The sequence below is a fragment of the Chinchilla lanigera genome, unplaced genomic scaffold, assembly GCF_000276665.1.
Source record: "Chinchilla lanigera isolate Chin_1 unplaced genomic scaffold, ChiLan1.0 scaffold00083, whole genome shotgun sequence".
In the NCBI taxonomy this organism is placed as follows: domain Eukaryota; kingdom Metazoa; phylum Chordata; class Mammalia; order Rodentia; family Chinchillidae; genus Chinchilla; species Chinchilla lanigera.
Genome location: NW_004955484.1, coordinates 3509572 through 3524898, shown reverse-complemented (window position 1 = coordinate 3524898; position 15327 = coordinate 3509572). Strand labels below are relative to the sequence as shown.

The 15327-nt window shown below is 54.0% G+C and overlaps 1 protein-coding gene across 1 annotated transcript in view; it reads left to right on the top strand.

Annotated features, from left to right (window-relative positions):
• The window catches only part of Vac14 (Vac14 homolog (S. cerevisiae)), a 106285-nt gene that overhangs the window by 32573 nt on the left and 58385 nt on the right, over positions 1-15327 (top strand). The window contains exons 10-12 of the mRNA XM_005403494.2: positions 770-833; positions 7474-7618; positions 7878-7943. Of these exons, the coding sequence (XP_005403551.1) occupies positions 770-833; positions 7474-7618; positions 7878-7943 (275 nt within the window). The remainder of the gene's footprint in view (positions 1-769; positions 834-7473; positions 7619-7877; positions 7944-15327) is intronic.

The following is a 15327-nucleotide window of genomic DNA, read 5'->3' as shown; positions in this document are numbered from 1 at the left end:
GAAATGGAGTCATATATTGTCTTTTGTGATTGGCTTCTTTCACTTACCCAGTGTTTTCAAAGTTCATGTTTTAGCATGTATGAATACTTCATTCCTTTTTAGTTCTGAATAATACTTCATTTACCGTTTACCAGTTGGTAGACATTTGGGTTCCATGCCTTGACAACTGTAAATAACAGTGCAGGCTTCTGTGTGGATATGTTTTTGTTTCTCTTTAGTGTATGTCTAGGAGTGGACTTGCTAGTCCTATGATGCCTCTGTGTTCGGCCTTTTGAGGAACTGCCAGACTGGTTTCCAAATATTCTGTACTCCTGCCAGCAGTATAAAAGGGTTTCTATTTCTCACCAACACTTATTGTTGTTCTCTTTTTTATTTTAGCCACTTAGTATGTGGTGTCATTCATTGGGAATTGGGAATTGATTTCCATTCCCTGATGACTGAGGGTATTAAATATCCAAAAGTCATTTCACACCCATTGCCTTACAACCAGTAAATGCTTATGAAATTTCCCAGCTGTGTTCAGCGCTAGGATCCCCTCCTTTGAGGTCACTGTGCCTAGAAGCTTACAAGCTGTGCTACTGGGAAATCTTTAGGGCAGAGCGAGCAGGCCTTGGGTCCTCGGGGCTCCAGAGCCCTGTTGCATTTCCAGAGCCGGAATCAAGGTGCTGGGAGCTGGAGAGGATAGTCTTGAGGGTTTTTATAACTAAGACCTCATTTATGCAAAAGACCAAACAACCTTTCATGTCACCTGTTCCTCTTCCTCTCCCAGGAGGCCCAGATGGCTCTTGTGACTCAAGCTTCAGTAACGGCATCAGTGTCTTCGCTCCAGTCAGGTAAGCGGTTTGTTCCAGCTGGAGGTGTTGGTGCAAAGCAGTCTTCGCCAGGTGCCGGCGACTGCTGCAAAGAGTCAAGGCAGATTGCCAAGGCCACTGTGTGGGAGGCACCCTTGTACACATAGAGGGTGCTTAGGAAGAGGATCTGAAGGACACTGAGCAAACCCACCCCACTGAGATGCTGTTGACAGATAACCTTCGGGGAGGGATTGGAAACCACTGGGCAGCAACGCAGGCTTGAAAAGCCCAGTGTACTCTTAGTGATGACAGTAGAACCCTAGCATATGCCTTTGTCTGACAGCTTTTGCTTGTCCGGATAATGTGGGGCTGACACGAGGCAGGCTGTTAGAGGACGGTCAGAGCAGAGGCAGTCATTGAGTCTAAGGCTGCGGAGAGACTGTCCTCAGCTGCTCCCAGGGCAGCTGCTCTAGCACAGCCTTCCACCAGGGGGCAGTGCAAGCCAGGCAGCACAGCGAGTCTGTCCTTTCCTCTCTGTCTAAGCTTCCTACAGGGTGAGGAGCTCCCCCAGGGAGGGAGCTCACAGTCCTGTCCAGGTCCTAGTCCCCTGGACCTCCTCCCCGCATCACACTCACTCTGGGTAGCACTGGCATCCGTGTGGCTGGACCGGATGGTGCTTCTACCATGTGTTTCTTACTTGTACTTGGCATTGAAGGGGAGGCCTGAGGGGAGCCAGTCACTCGTAGAAAAAAATGCGTGCTCAACCCCAGGAGACTCTTCTCCCCAGGCCCTTTTATATCATCTTGAGTTTATTGCTGTCCCTAAGGTGCCGAGCATGTTTCCCAAGTACACGTTCTGAGTAGATATGGGCCCAGACTACACCCCCGGTGGGCAGTGGGTCAAGAAGTACTGGTCTTTCATCTCCTTTGCTCAGTTGTCATGCATTTCCAAAGCATCTGTATGTGCCCAACCCTGCAGTTTCCAGATAAAGAGACAGCCTCTGAATGTGCCCCTGACCTTGAGTTCTCTGGTGGGAAGGCAGAGACGTATCCAGGAAGTTACCAGGAAGGGGGTGATTCTTTGGAGGGATTACAGGCAAGGGGGCTGATTGCTCTAGAGATACCGGGGGTGGGGGACACACTGTGGTGCCCAAGCTCTGGCGTTGGCACAGTGGCTGAAAACAATGGCTCATGACGTGAAGCCCAGTAAGGGCCCTCGAGGCCTAGCCCTGTGCTAAGCCTTGTGTCCCGTCCTTTACATTTGTTTATGCGTTGGACATGGAGTCAGCAGCATTGTTAGCTCTATTTTAAGGGTGAGGAGGGACAGGAAAGCAGGGCTGCTGAGTAGACAACAGACCTAGGACGGCTAAGGCGGGCAGAGCTGGGCTGAGGAACCGCCACCGCCATCCCCGTGAGAAGGGACATAGCTCAGGCTGAGGAGGTCGCAGCTTGGAGAGATCCATTTCACAGCTGTGGTTGTCAGGATTTGCTGAGGGATGGGATGGACCAGACAGGAGAGAAGTGAGGGAGGAGTGGCCTCTAGGTGTTCAGCTGAAACCAAATGCAGGATGTCCTGGTACCTTTCCAAGCCGGGCAAGAAGGGAGAACGGGTATGATTGGGGCGGTCCAGTTCAGTGGCTCTGGGCGTCCCCAGGACAGGAGACAGGCGTGGACACTGAGCTCTAGAGCGGGGGGAGGTATAGGCAGAGATGGGGGAGACCCATGAGTCCTGCAGAGGGCTTGGCTTTGGTCCTGGAGGCCACAGGACTCCGCATTGTAAGTGGAAGTAGCAAAACAAGATCTAGAGTTTAGCATCTCCGTCTGGTAGCCAAAAAGCCTAGATTTGTCACTGTAACGTGGGCCGTGGGAATTGTCACACTTACCGGGAGCAATGGTGGGACATAGCGGGTGATAGAGGGACAGAGACAGGATGTGATCGGGGGGCTGAGCCCCACTGCTGGGAAGGGCCAACGAGAGGCCCCAGTTCCTGTCCTCCAGCAGGGAACCACCCAGCTGGAACCGGGTTTGAGTTTCTATGTGTCATTCAGGAGCCAGTGCTGAACTGGCCTCTTCTAATATTAAAAAGAAGACAAAGGAAAGAAAAAAAGAAAAGAAAACAAATCAGCTCTCAGATGATCTGAGTCCCTGACCGTGCCAAAGAGAAGAGCCTTGCTAGTTGTGAAACAGCCAACAGCCTGGGCCACTGCCTTCTTCCTCTGGTGCTGCCGAAGGGAGATTGAAGTTGGACAAGACGGCATCATCCAGGGGAAACAAAAACCACCTGCTGTGTTCCGGGGGCATTGATGATACAAGAACTTAGAGTTGCACTGGTGGTACAAGAACTTCCTCATCATCCCCCCTGGATGAACGAGGAAACAGACCAGAGAGGCTAACTTACTGCTCAGCAAATCAGTGACCAAGTTGGAACAGAGACTGGGTGTGTGTGGCTCCAGATTCCCTGCGCTTGGCTCTGTGAGTCGCAGTTGGAGACGTGTAGAAGTGTTATGCTGGCCTCCCTAACTCGTTTCACAGGTGTTGCCGCGTGAGCACTCACTCCTCCCTCCGGCGCCCGGGCTTTGTGTGGTGTCCCCAGTGGTGTACAGCGCAGTGCTGGTGGTAGCTGGCTGCTCTCAGCAGAAGAGACCCGGAAATCACTGCCTCCCAGCCCTCAGCAACTGCTGATTGAAAAAATCGTGCAAAAAAGAGCAGCTTGGAATTCAGAAACAACTCTATTTTTAGATTTACCTCTCTAATTTGATTAGAGAGGGAATACAAGTACCATAAAAAGTTAGATATTACAGAAATAAAATGCTGTCTCCCAACAAGAACCACTGGAATGTATTATTATTTATTGGTAGTGTCAGAAGCATTATTCAGTAAGTCTGTATTTTAATAGCCGCGGCAGCACCGTGCACTTGGAAGTGGTAGTACATATATATGTGTAAGACATTCGTTATGAGATGCTTTATAAGAAAATACTCAGTGAAAATGGGGTTTTGGAGACACCTTGAAATAGCTCAGAAGCCCCCAGGAGTGACTCGTCTAGACTTTTTGGAACCAGTGTAGAAATGTATTATAAACTGCGTGAGCTCCTTTCTGTTCTTGTTGAATAAAGTTACCCGGCGCAGAGGGTGCCACATCGCAGCCTGCAGCCCAGCAGAGGAGAGCTGAGCTCATTGTGTCATGTGTCCCCTCTAGGAAGGACCCAAGTTCCCTGAGCCCCAGCTCCTCCTCAGCATGTGTAGGGCTCGGCAGCCAGCGCCCCCCAGGAGAGCAGCTTCGATCCAGTGCAGCTGTGATCCAACCTTTCCCAGGCACTGAGATGGGTCTTCCTGGTACCCAGGTGTACACCTGCTTCCGTGACCTTCATTTTCTGCCAACCAAGGGAAGAGAGACACAGGGAGGCTGTCTCCAGCCAAGGGAATGTGCTCACAGCACTTGGCCCCATGGCCTAGGATGGCCGCACTCTCTCTGGACCCTGGTTTGCTCAGCTGTGTGCAGGAGGATCAGGTTACACGAACCATGAGATCCCATTTGCCTGTGAAGTTCTTGGTGGCTGAAGCTGGCACCTGACTCACCAGCAGTTGGAAGACACTCATATCTGGGGAGGTTTGCCCTGGTCAGCATTTGCTGCCGGGGGAGCTGGAGAATGTCATTGCCCCAGTGCTCCCAGAAATCCATCGCATCTTAGCGGCTGTGACCCAGCATCTGAAGGCAATCCCTCCATGGCTGTCCAGAAGCATCTTCGATGAGTGGGAGGATGAGTGCTCAGAAGGAGCACCCAGCCCGGTGTCACAGGATGTGGAGAGCCTCCCACTAGGTCACCATCAGGCCTCCCCAGGGGGCCTCTTTCTCCACACCCATACCTCTGACAAGCAGATATACTGTGTGGCCAGGGATAGTGGCGCACACCTATAATCCTAGCGCTCTGGGAGGCTGAAGCAGGAGGATCACAAGTTTGAGCCCAGCCCAGGTACCTTAGCAGCTTGATGAGACCCATCTCAGAATAAAAAGGGCTGGGGATGTAGCTCAGTGTGAAGGCCCTAGTTTCAGTCCCCAGTCCCAAGGAAGGAAGAAAGTACACTGGCAAGTGTGCAGATATGTCCTACCACTGACACATGGGACTGCCAGTTCTGCTGACTATACCAGGAGATGGTTGGAGGTGATGCCACCTTGGACTGTCCTGAGCCCGCTACCCCTGCTACAAGGAAGAGCCGTGTGGGTGAGACCATGTGGGAGTCAGACTGCTCAGGTTCAAATTGCAGGCACCACCGCTTCCTGGCTGTGTAACCGTGGCTAGGTCACTTCCGTGTCTCTGTGCCTCAGTGCCGACATCTCCAAAATGGAAATAACATCACCTAGGTCATGGGGCTGCTAAGGGAATGCCATGAAGTTGGCAGGTAAAGCACTCAGCAGGGTGCTCGTCGTGATCATATTCAGTGCTGTCATTGTCACATTATCAGAGCAATTACTCCCTTTACCGAGGTTTATGCAGCCTCGGCCCGCAGCTGGGAACAGTGAAGTCAGCTTGAGCAGGGCCGTGGCCGTGGCCTTGCACTAGGCCTCTCAGGGGCTGGATCAGCTGAGCTGTGGAAGTGATCTGCCAGGCTCAGGCTACTTGTGACACCCTGAGCCCATGTGGCAGCCTGAGTGCCCTGCAGCTCCTGCTGCAGACCTCAGGGCACAGGGTTAAGAAGGGACAGGCCAAGGTAGGGCAGTCTCCCCTCACCATCCGCCTCTTTAATTCATACAAAGCCCGGGACTGCAGTGGACATCTCCTCTGCCACTGAAATCGAGCTGCTCCAGATTCTGTGGCCCAAGAAGAGCCAGCCGTAGGGAACTCACCAGAAGCCCTCTGTGGAGGCAGCCAAGATGAGGAAAAGAGACCTGGAGATAAGACAGGAAGTGCCGGCCATCCACGGAAGGAGAGGGAGTGTCTAGGAGATTGTGAGAGCTGATGGCCGATAAGGAAATGCTGAGGAAGTCAGGGCATGGACTGCTGCGACAGCCACGCAGCTGCCAGGCACCTGAAATGAAGCTGGCCTGAGTTGGAGCCTGCTGGGAGCAGAAAATGTGCACTGGGTTTCGAAGGTTAGAGTGCAGGAATGTAAAGCATCTCATTAGTAATCTTTGTGTTCATCATATTGATTGCATGTTGAAATGCTAATGGTATTTTGAATATATTGGGACAATGAAAACACTAAAACTAATTTATTTGTTTCTTTTTCCTTTTCAATTTAAAACTGGAGAATGTGGAATCCCATCTGTGGCTTGCTCAGTGTTTTTGTTGGACAGTGAGCACGAGAGCGGGTGAAGGCTTGTGGGGGCCACGTCGGCTGCCTGGACCTGTCTGCGCTTTGCTTTCCAGGGTCGTAGACTGCCAAAGTATTTAAATGTTTTGATGTCCTCGGAAGACACCAGGATTTTCCAGCCATGTGACTCCTGGGGAAATCACAGTCCCATCCCACCGCCCCCCAGCTCCTCTCTGGGCTCTATCACTGTGTCACACAAGCCTAGCTCTTCTGGCCCCCTGAGGATGGACGTGCCAACTCTCTCCCCTAAACAGACACTGGGGGACCATCAAACCATATTAAATAGCAATTCTTCCTAGCAGTTGCAGAGCTCAGAATCATGCCCTGTAGGAATTCACATCACATGAGCTTCAGAGAGGCTGCAGGCAAATGAGGGCAGCACAGCCATCGAGCTGCTGATCCAAATGAATAATTAAGCAGCCTGGATATGCCACCAAGGACCGTTTTATACTGGCGGGCAGTAGAACCAGCTGGCCTTGTCCTCAGGGAACACAGCCTGCCCCCTCACCATCATGTCACGTGTCCCCACCCGGAAAACCCAGTCTTGGCCAGAGAGCCATGCTTTGGGCAGAGAGCTGACTCTGTCCTGGCAGCACCCAGCTCCTCCGGGCTGCTTCATGTGGCTTTTGTCTGAGGGACCAGCAAGGCGCAAGCCCTCAGGAGCTGGGACACTTCCTGCGCCTCGTCGGGGCATCCAGACGTTCTCCATCTCCCTTCCGCATGGGCAGAGGCTCTGTGGCCTCTTCTCTGACTCAACGGAAAGCATTTCCGTTTTGGAGGCAACGCAAGGGTTCTCTGCTACGCCAACCCTCTGCCAAGTGCAGAGATGGCGAGATGACAAGCCACAGACCCTATTCTCATGTGACAAATGTTCCTTAGTGGCCTGGGTGGCCTGTTCGATATCTTGGGTGTTTGCAGGGTCCTCCTCTGTACTGTCTGAACGTGGCAGAGTTCTGTCATCAGCAGAGGGTCTGACTTAATTCCCCAAAGATGCTGAACAACCTTTTAGCCCAGACATCTGGCTGGTCGGTTCCAAGGCACTGTGCAAGCCAGGCTGGTACTGGAAAAGGAGGAGGAGTGAGTGGGAAGCCAGAAAACTGGGCTTGGTAGTATAGTTTTTACCAAGCCACAGGCTCCGAACTCCTTTGGAGAGGGTGGAAGGAAGCAGAGGGAGGGAAACGAGGCCTCCTTCGAGCTACCGGGCTGGCTGGCAGAAATAGGATTGAGAGAACCGAGAGGGTCTGCAGCTGTCTGCTCGAGCCTGTGCCCCAGGGCAGCGGGGCAGGGGCATGTGGTTCTGAGTGCAGGCCCAGGGAGCTGCTGTGGGTGTCGCGGGGTTCATCTAGCGCTCTCTCCTATTCCTGCCCACAGCACTGACAGGGCCCCAGTGACCCTGAACCTCGATGGGATTGTGCAGGTCCTAAACTGCCATCTCAGTGACATGACGATCGGGATGATGACCCGGATTGCAGTTCTGAAGTGGCTTTACCACCTCTACATCAAGACGCCCCGCAAGGTGAGCCCCAGGCCCAACTGTGAGGAGCCGCCTCCATGCCAGGCAGCTTCTTCCAGGACCTCCCTGGCCTTCCCATGCTGTGGGGGCTCAAGTCATTACCATTCTGGAGGAACCTGGCAAGCAGAGGAGTAGCGGATGCTGTGGGGGTCCGTGGTATCTTCCAGGGAGGGTGGAGGACCAAGGAGCTCCCCAGGGTGCTTTCCTATAAGCGGGGCTCGCTCTCTCGCCACTCACCAGCGCCCCCTTCTCTGCTCTCCAGATGTTCCGGCACACAGACAGCCTCTTCCCCATCCTCCTTCAGACCCTATCGGATGAATCTGATGAGGTAGGTCACAAGACACCCTGCCTTACAGAGCACTGGCTGCCGGCCTCCCTGTTCCACAATGTGTGGGATCTCGTAGCTGAGACCTGCTTGCTTGGTTCCTGTTGTGCTCATAAGTCAACATCAGACGATTGCCCTAGAGGTGAAGTTGTAGTTAGTGCTGTGGGCTTTGGGGGTAAGAACACGTCTGTGAGGACGGGAGTCTGCAGACTCTGCGAGAGTGCTGAGATTAGGGAAGCACTGTTTGGGGCTCGGGCTCTGTGAGGGCAAGGTCTGGCCCTGCCCCGCTTCCCGGCTTGAGCCAGACACTCGCATCTCTGCGCCTGGGTTTCCTTCTCTGTCCCAGGCAAGCAGCAGCAGTACCTCCATTATGAGAACCAAATGACCCATTTATAATGTCGAGTGCTGTGCCGTACACATGCTGAGTGCGTGTTTAGTATTAGTTGTTTCAGTTAAAATCCACTTTGACCTCCAGTTTAAAATTAGCCCCTTAAGCTGTGCTGTGTTGGGGTCACCAGCAGCTGCTGGTATGAAAAAAAGCAGCTGATCTGGGTCGTAGGAATAACCCCGAGAGAGCCAGCGAGGAGGGCTGTCCTGGGGTGGGAGACAGGGCACTCTGGGGTCCCCTGCCCTCTGGGGGAGGGTCTCCTCCAGCCACTCGTTTCCCTGCTCTGTGCTCAGCAGCATTTGCCCCTGTGCTGGGGTAGCGTAGTTCTTTTGGGGTTCCCCTGCCTCTGAGCCATGGGGCAGGCATTGTGACTGGGCGCTCCCATTTGCAAGGGTGGCAGCCCTCCCTCCATCCACGGCAGCTCTCAGGCTGGCTGTTGATTCTGGTTGTGAGGTGCTGGTGGTCTGAGCCATGACTCACCCCTCTCCTTCTCCCTCAGAGCTCTTACGGCGCTGTAGGGGGTGGGCAGAGCCACGTCTCCGTATGGCAGTGGGATGAATCAACAGACCTGTCCATGCTGCTCAGTAGGACCACGGGAGTGGACAGGGATTGGGAGAGAGGACACTGCTCTCAGCTTCGCAGGAATGAGGCAGCTGGGTCTTCCCTGGGCTGGTACCCAGCCTGTCCTGCAGCCTGGATTTGCTTTATTGAACCTGGGCTGAAGAGAGAAGCAGAGAGGCAGGTATCAGCTACAGGGCTCTGAGGTTCTCTGCATTTCCAGAAAATTCTCAAACAGATGGTGTGTGAGCGCCCCAGCCCCTCCTGCCTGTCCACTTCCCCTTCCCTCCCCCTGTGCCGCCCCCTGCGTGCCGGGCCCAGGTGGACTCGGCCCAGTTCTGCCTGCGAGCTGGGAGTGACTCACCGCTTAGCCAGCCCTCTCTTCAGCACAGAAAGGGAGAGGAGAGCTCTGCTGATTGGTGCCTTCCTAGGCCTTCACTGGAAGCAGCTGAGTCTTCAGTCCTTTAAATTGAGTTGTTTAATCCCATCCAGCTTTCTTTGCTTGAAATTGGCTTTTGTGTACGTGTGCAGTTAGGGGGAGCGCGAGGAGATGCAGCCCATTAAACTGCTCTCTTCAGGTTGCGGCTGTGGAAACTCGATTTGCTGAAGTGCCAGACGTTGTCAGGGCTTTGGGGCACATCTTGTGGGCCTCGTGGGGGGAGGCTTGAAGCTGCTCTTGGGGCCAGTTGAGGGAGTGCTGCGACAGGAGGGAAGAGTCCCTCTTCGATGTCTCTCTAGAGGCGGGATTTGGGGACCTTGATAACCACTGATGAGTCATGGTTCTGCCTCGTCCTGGTTCTTCACTAGAGTCCCGTTTCCGAGTGTCCCTTTCCCAGCCTCTTTGACCTTGATGAGGCACTGTGTGCTTGGCAGTGGGAGTGCAGACACGCACAAGGCAAAGTCCTCTGCTGCTGGAACTTCCTTGATAGAATATCCAGAAAGTGTTTTTTGTTGGGTTTTTCCAGATATTTCTAGACACAACTCTGATCTCAAGTCGAGCTCACTGGAGCTTAGGAACCATGTTAGTCCCTTCTGTTATAGCAGCTAGAGAGCTGTCAAGCCAGTTTTATATTAGAGTTCTGTTATTTCCATTTCACAGTTCGGAAAACTGAGGCCTAAAAAGGTTAAGTATCATGCACACAGCTGGGAAGTGCTGGAACCCAAGCTCAAAGCCAGACCTGTTTGACTCCAAAGCCATCTCCTTCACTGCTTAACTACCAGGCCCGGGAGCCAGTGCAGAACTGGCTGGGGAGGTGGGGAGCTGGAGTTTAGTTGTAGCACCATCCCTGTCCCCTCCTGATTTCTCCAGAAGGTTCTCTGGTCCGTAAGTCCTTGAGCAGAGTTCTCAGTCCGGCATGGTGATGTATGTGTATTCCGCCCTCAAATCCTTCGTCCACTTTTCTTACTTATTGGTAGAAGCTTTTGTGTATTGGGGCACTCTCCTGTCATCTCTGTTACAAACGTCCTTCTCTCCAGTAGACTTGTGCTAAACCCACATACTCCTCCCTCAGGCTGAGAGCCCTAGGCCTCAGGGACGTAACACACGGGCTGGGCACGGGGAACACAGAGTCCAGAGACCTCACTCGGCCCCACCACTGTGTTCCGCAGCCCTCGGCGTGTGGCCTCGCCGGCGTGCCTCGTCTTCTGTTGTTCCCTAGTGATGGCTCAGTGGGCCGCTCCTTTCTGCCATCCGCCGTTGTCTCTGCTTCTCCGTTATTTGGGCTAAGTGGCTGTTTCCTCAGTATCGCCTGCTCCTTGTAGACATTATCTGAAAATCCTTTTTGTCAAAAGAATTTGCAGGTGTCAAATTAATATTCTTGGCACTGAAATAGAAATCCTCCCATTAGCTGGAGATCTAGTTGCTTGTTGTTTCAGGGAAAATGTGACCCTGATTTCCCCAGCGTGGAATGCGGGACCCATGCTCAGCGCTTCCTGCAGGACCCCTTCTTAGGAGGAGGGTGCTGCTGCGTCCCCTGCCCAGAAGGTGCCCCTTAGAAGCTGCCAGCTGCCTAAGAGCACAGCCTGAAGGTGGCTGCTCCCCAGCAGAGAGCACCCACAGGATGGGGGTCTTCTCCACGTTCCTTCTGATGGTGGATTGGCCCAGAAAGGACTGCACATGACCCCTCCTAAGCACAGCTGCCTCCCAGCCTGCATTTAAAACTCTCAGGGGGATCCATCCCCAAAGAGACCAGAAGGACATCTGTGCCCAAGGAGCAAATACAGATGCCCTAAATGACGGCTGCTAGACCCGGGCCTGAATCCTGGCCAGGAATCGCGGGTGAGGAGTTTAACTTCCCTGGACCCATGAAGTGGGGTTCATGTGGTCTACGTCTGCCTTGTAGACTGTGTGCACAGAGAAAACGTGCAGCAACCACCAGACTGTGCCCGCCACCTCCCCATCTGTCCTCAAGTTTCCCTAGAGGGATACTGGCCTTTGCATGAGGTTGGACCTGTCCCAGAAGTAAGGCTTGTCGCCAATGCATCGTCTTGTCCTTTGGGTCTTTTCTTAGGGCTTATCCACTCACTCTGAAGGTAACCCTTGGTGGTTTGTATTTTTATTATGATTTATAATAGCATCCCTTTCTGGTAATGTTCTCTTCCCAGGTATCAGTATGGCCTGGTGGCCAAGAGCATGGGCTTTGGGGTTGTGCAGGCCAGACCCGGCTCTACCACTGCCCGGTTGGCTGACCTCAAGCAAATGACCTGGCCTCCCTGAGCCTCAGTTTCCTTGTCCATAAAGGGAGAACAGAAAAAGAAGCCTCCCTCCCAGGTCTGTTAGAATCCTGGTCCAGTGAGATGGTTCAGCACAGTACCTGGCCCAGGTGAGCCCGTGGCGGGCAGGAGCTCCTACACTGCTGGTAATCATTTCTGTAGCAGGGCTCAGAGACATGTGTATGATCAGCAGGATGTACCCTGTGTCTGTCTGCCCAGAGCCTTCCTGCCTCAGCTTCAGCAGCCAAAATCAGAACAGAGGATGCTCTCTGTCCTCTATTTCCTGCCTGTCTCAAGAGGCTTAAGGAGCATGTGGGTGTTTGAGGGAGTCTGTGTCATAGAGAGTTAATCAGGGACAGAGTGGACAGCTGGACCAGTGTCTCTCTGCGTCCGTGCTCTTTCCCTCGGCCTCCCTAAGAGCCCTAGGTTGGAGCTGCCCAGAGCAGGACTGAGGCAGCGTTCAGTGCCAGCGTCACTCGCCAGAGCGGGAGCCTCACCATCAGCGTGATTGCCAGCGTGTGGGGAGTGCTCCCCGGCTCACAGTGGGCAGGGCCCCAGCTGGCCACCCTGGGTGCAGGGAGGAGAGGAGAAAGGGCCTCCCTCCATGGCCTCTCTCTCGGAAGCAGAACCTCTGAGATGAGGAGGCGGGCCCGCTGGGCCCAGTCATCGCTGTGAACATCTTCACAGCAGGGCCCCCAGAGGCAGCCCCCCATCTCCTCTGGATCTCAGAGCCGATGTCTTAATGCTTTAGAGAAGAGATTCTCGACCCAGAAGGAGCCCCTTCTTCTGCCCCCCTTAGCGTCAGAGTCACCATGAAAAGAAATTGAAGGTGGGGGTCTACGGCTGATGGGACTCACGCAGAAGCAGCAGAAAGAAGCACCTCCTTTCCAGAAAATGTGCAGGGCAGGGTTCCGGCAGCATTGTTCAAGACGGTGGTCATTTCAAGCACAAAATCCCACTAGCTGTGTGAAGAGTGAGGGCCAGCCGCACAGCCAGTGCGGCACAGGGCATGATCCTGGAGGAAAAGGACAGCGGGGGGGAAGCGTAAGGAGTGACTTAAGGCCTTTTTTAAAAGGCTCTTGCAGTACCTGATGGGTTCAGTGATGGACCCCAGTTCAAGTCAGATGCTGCCTTCCCTGTCCTCAGCCGAGTGGGACATCTCAGAAGTGCCCAGGCCTGCGAGAGGAGCCCACAGGCCACTCCAGTTTGGGCTGAGTTCTGAGGGAAGTGGACCTGGACATCTAAGGGCGTGGCTGTTCTGGACACAAGCCTCAGCCTGTCCTCCAGTCTCTCTCGGCCTTTGGGCCCCACGCCCGCAGAGTGGGTCACAAGGGATTCTGCTGCACCCTAGACTGTATGTGAGCGATGCTTTGTGTGGAGGGAAGGAGAGAGGATTTCATCTGTGTTCATGGTCCACGTCCCAGGAGAAATGGAATGGAAAAACTGAAGAGGTTCTCGGCCCTCCGGGGAGAGGCTTACCGGGCCAAGGCGAGCGGCCAGAACAAGAACCCAGTCGGGGCTCATTGGAGAGCCGGCAGGGGCAGCCAGGCTCGTGCTATAGCAGCCTTGTTCACGCAGAGCCCAGGTCCACAGGAAAGTGTGGGATAAGGCTGCCTGGGGCTTCCTCTGTCTCAGGGCAGGCGCGGCCCTGTTGTCCCATCGTGTCCCTTGTCCTTCTCACCCTCTCCATCCTGTCCACCTGTAACCTCCCCTTTCCCAAGGAGTCCTTTTGACTTTGGTCTGCTGAGCCAGTGCCCTGGGCTCCAGGGTTCGACTTCCTGCTTTAAGAGGCTCAGTGATAAGACTTCGGCATGAAGTCTCCTCTAGGGAGAAGCCGCAGCCCCAAGCACAGGATGTGAGGAAAGGTAACAGAAGGCGCTGGTCCCCATCATTTCAGGGTAACGGGCTGCTCACTCGTGGTCCCAGAGGGAAGGCCTTCTACTAGCAACTAGCCATCCCTCACTGTCTGCCCCAGAAATGAGGGCTTGCACTTACGAGTGGCCTCTTCAGCTGAGGGGATTTGGGGAGCTGATGATGGCCCTGCTGATGCTTCCACTCCCAGGTTCCAGTGTGTCCACAGCACACACTAAACTTCACGGATATGTACACCGTTCACATTGTCTGTCACCTTAACAGACCTGCCAGGTGGCCCTAGAATGGTTTCAGTTGTCCCAGTTTGACTTATGACCAGGTTTGGGTGCTAGGAGCGTAACTTTCCCAGGGTCACACTGCACAGAACCAGAATTAGGCATTGGTTATATCTGATTCCAAAGCATCTGAAACCCTGCAGAGCTCCCCCTTTTCTGTGTGGGGCTCCAGCCTGGAAGCAGTGCAGGCTGACCAGGTCCAGCCCCTCACTGCGTTCATGGTGCTTTGTCCATGCCTGCCCCTCAGTTCTGGCTGTATCTGCTCTGAGTACTGACTCTGACCTTGTTCCCCTGCCCCTTACCAGGTCCTCTGAGCTGCCCCCGGCTCACTGATGGGGCAGAGAGGTAGCAGCTCCCCTCCAGGGCTCAGACCACCAGTCCTCTCCATGCCCGCCAGAAGGTCCGAGGCCATCTGCTGGGCCACTGAAGGGTGCAGGAGACGGAGTGAGGCCTCTTGTCCTGTGCTCCCAGATGTCCATGGAGCCAGGCAAGTGGCATGATGTCTCCCCTCCATTTTCTTCCCTAAGATGCTGGACTTGGACGGGATTGTCTTTGGTCCCTTCCAGCTCGGAGTTTGTGTGGTCCTGACTCCACTCCCTGGAATACTAATGCTGCCTGCTCAAAAGTGGACAGTCTTCCCTAAGAATGGCACTTGTTTTTCCTTCTCAGTTCCTTGCCTCTGTTTTTTATTTAACTCCAATTTTCATTCCATCCACTCTCCAAAACAAACAAAAACAACCCCTCCGTGCCTGCCTCAATTCCACAGATATCTTTAAATTCATTTTCCAGTAAGGTAGCAGTCTTCACCCAGAAGACTGAGGGATAACATGTCGATAGCCAAGATCTTGATTTTTTTGCCTAGGGCCCCCCACTGCAGCCCAGGACAGTGGGCACTGGGCGTCCTCAGCTCTCCGGAGGCAGACCCTGCAGCCTCACACTGGGGCTTCAGAGATGCAGTTCAGGGGAAGAAGCCACCAGCCAGCAAGAGCAAGATGCTGGGCACTGGTCACAGTCCCCACGCCTTCTCTCAGGAGAGCTAAGTCCCCAAGCTTCAGCTCTCACGGGCTGCATCCCCACGGCTGGGCAGAGGAACTGGTGGCCCTGCTAGGGGCCCAGGGAGGCCTCAGGGCTTCAAAAATGACTTCTGGTCAGCAGATCATTGCCCAGGGAGAACAGCAAGATAACACAACCAGAAATGTGCCTACCAAGAGCGCCTGTGCTCCTTGTCATTCTTCCAGGTCTCGCACTTTTCTCAGTCTCCTCATCAACCACCCTAAAGTAGAGGGGAACCCATAATAACTGTGGTCAGCGTATTGGCTTCCCACTCCAGAAAGACAGGTTTGCGTGCCAGAATAGTTTTTATATTTCTGTCTCCCTCAGTGGTTCCACAGAGCAGAGGGATACAGTAACTGGGGTGAGCAGGATGGGGCCCAGGCTGCTGCCTGGCTCCTGATGAAGGAAGAGGTTGGGCTAAGAAGGGCAGTGGAAAGGGAGGCTTGTTTTCCCAGAGTTAGTGCCATGGCAGCAGGAGGAATTCCACCACAGGGAGCCCATCGGGCCAGCTTTCCCCTGGGACAGGGAC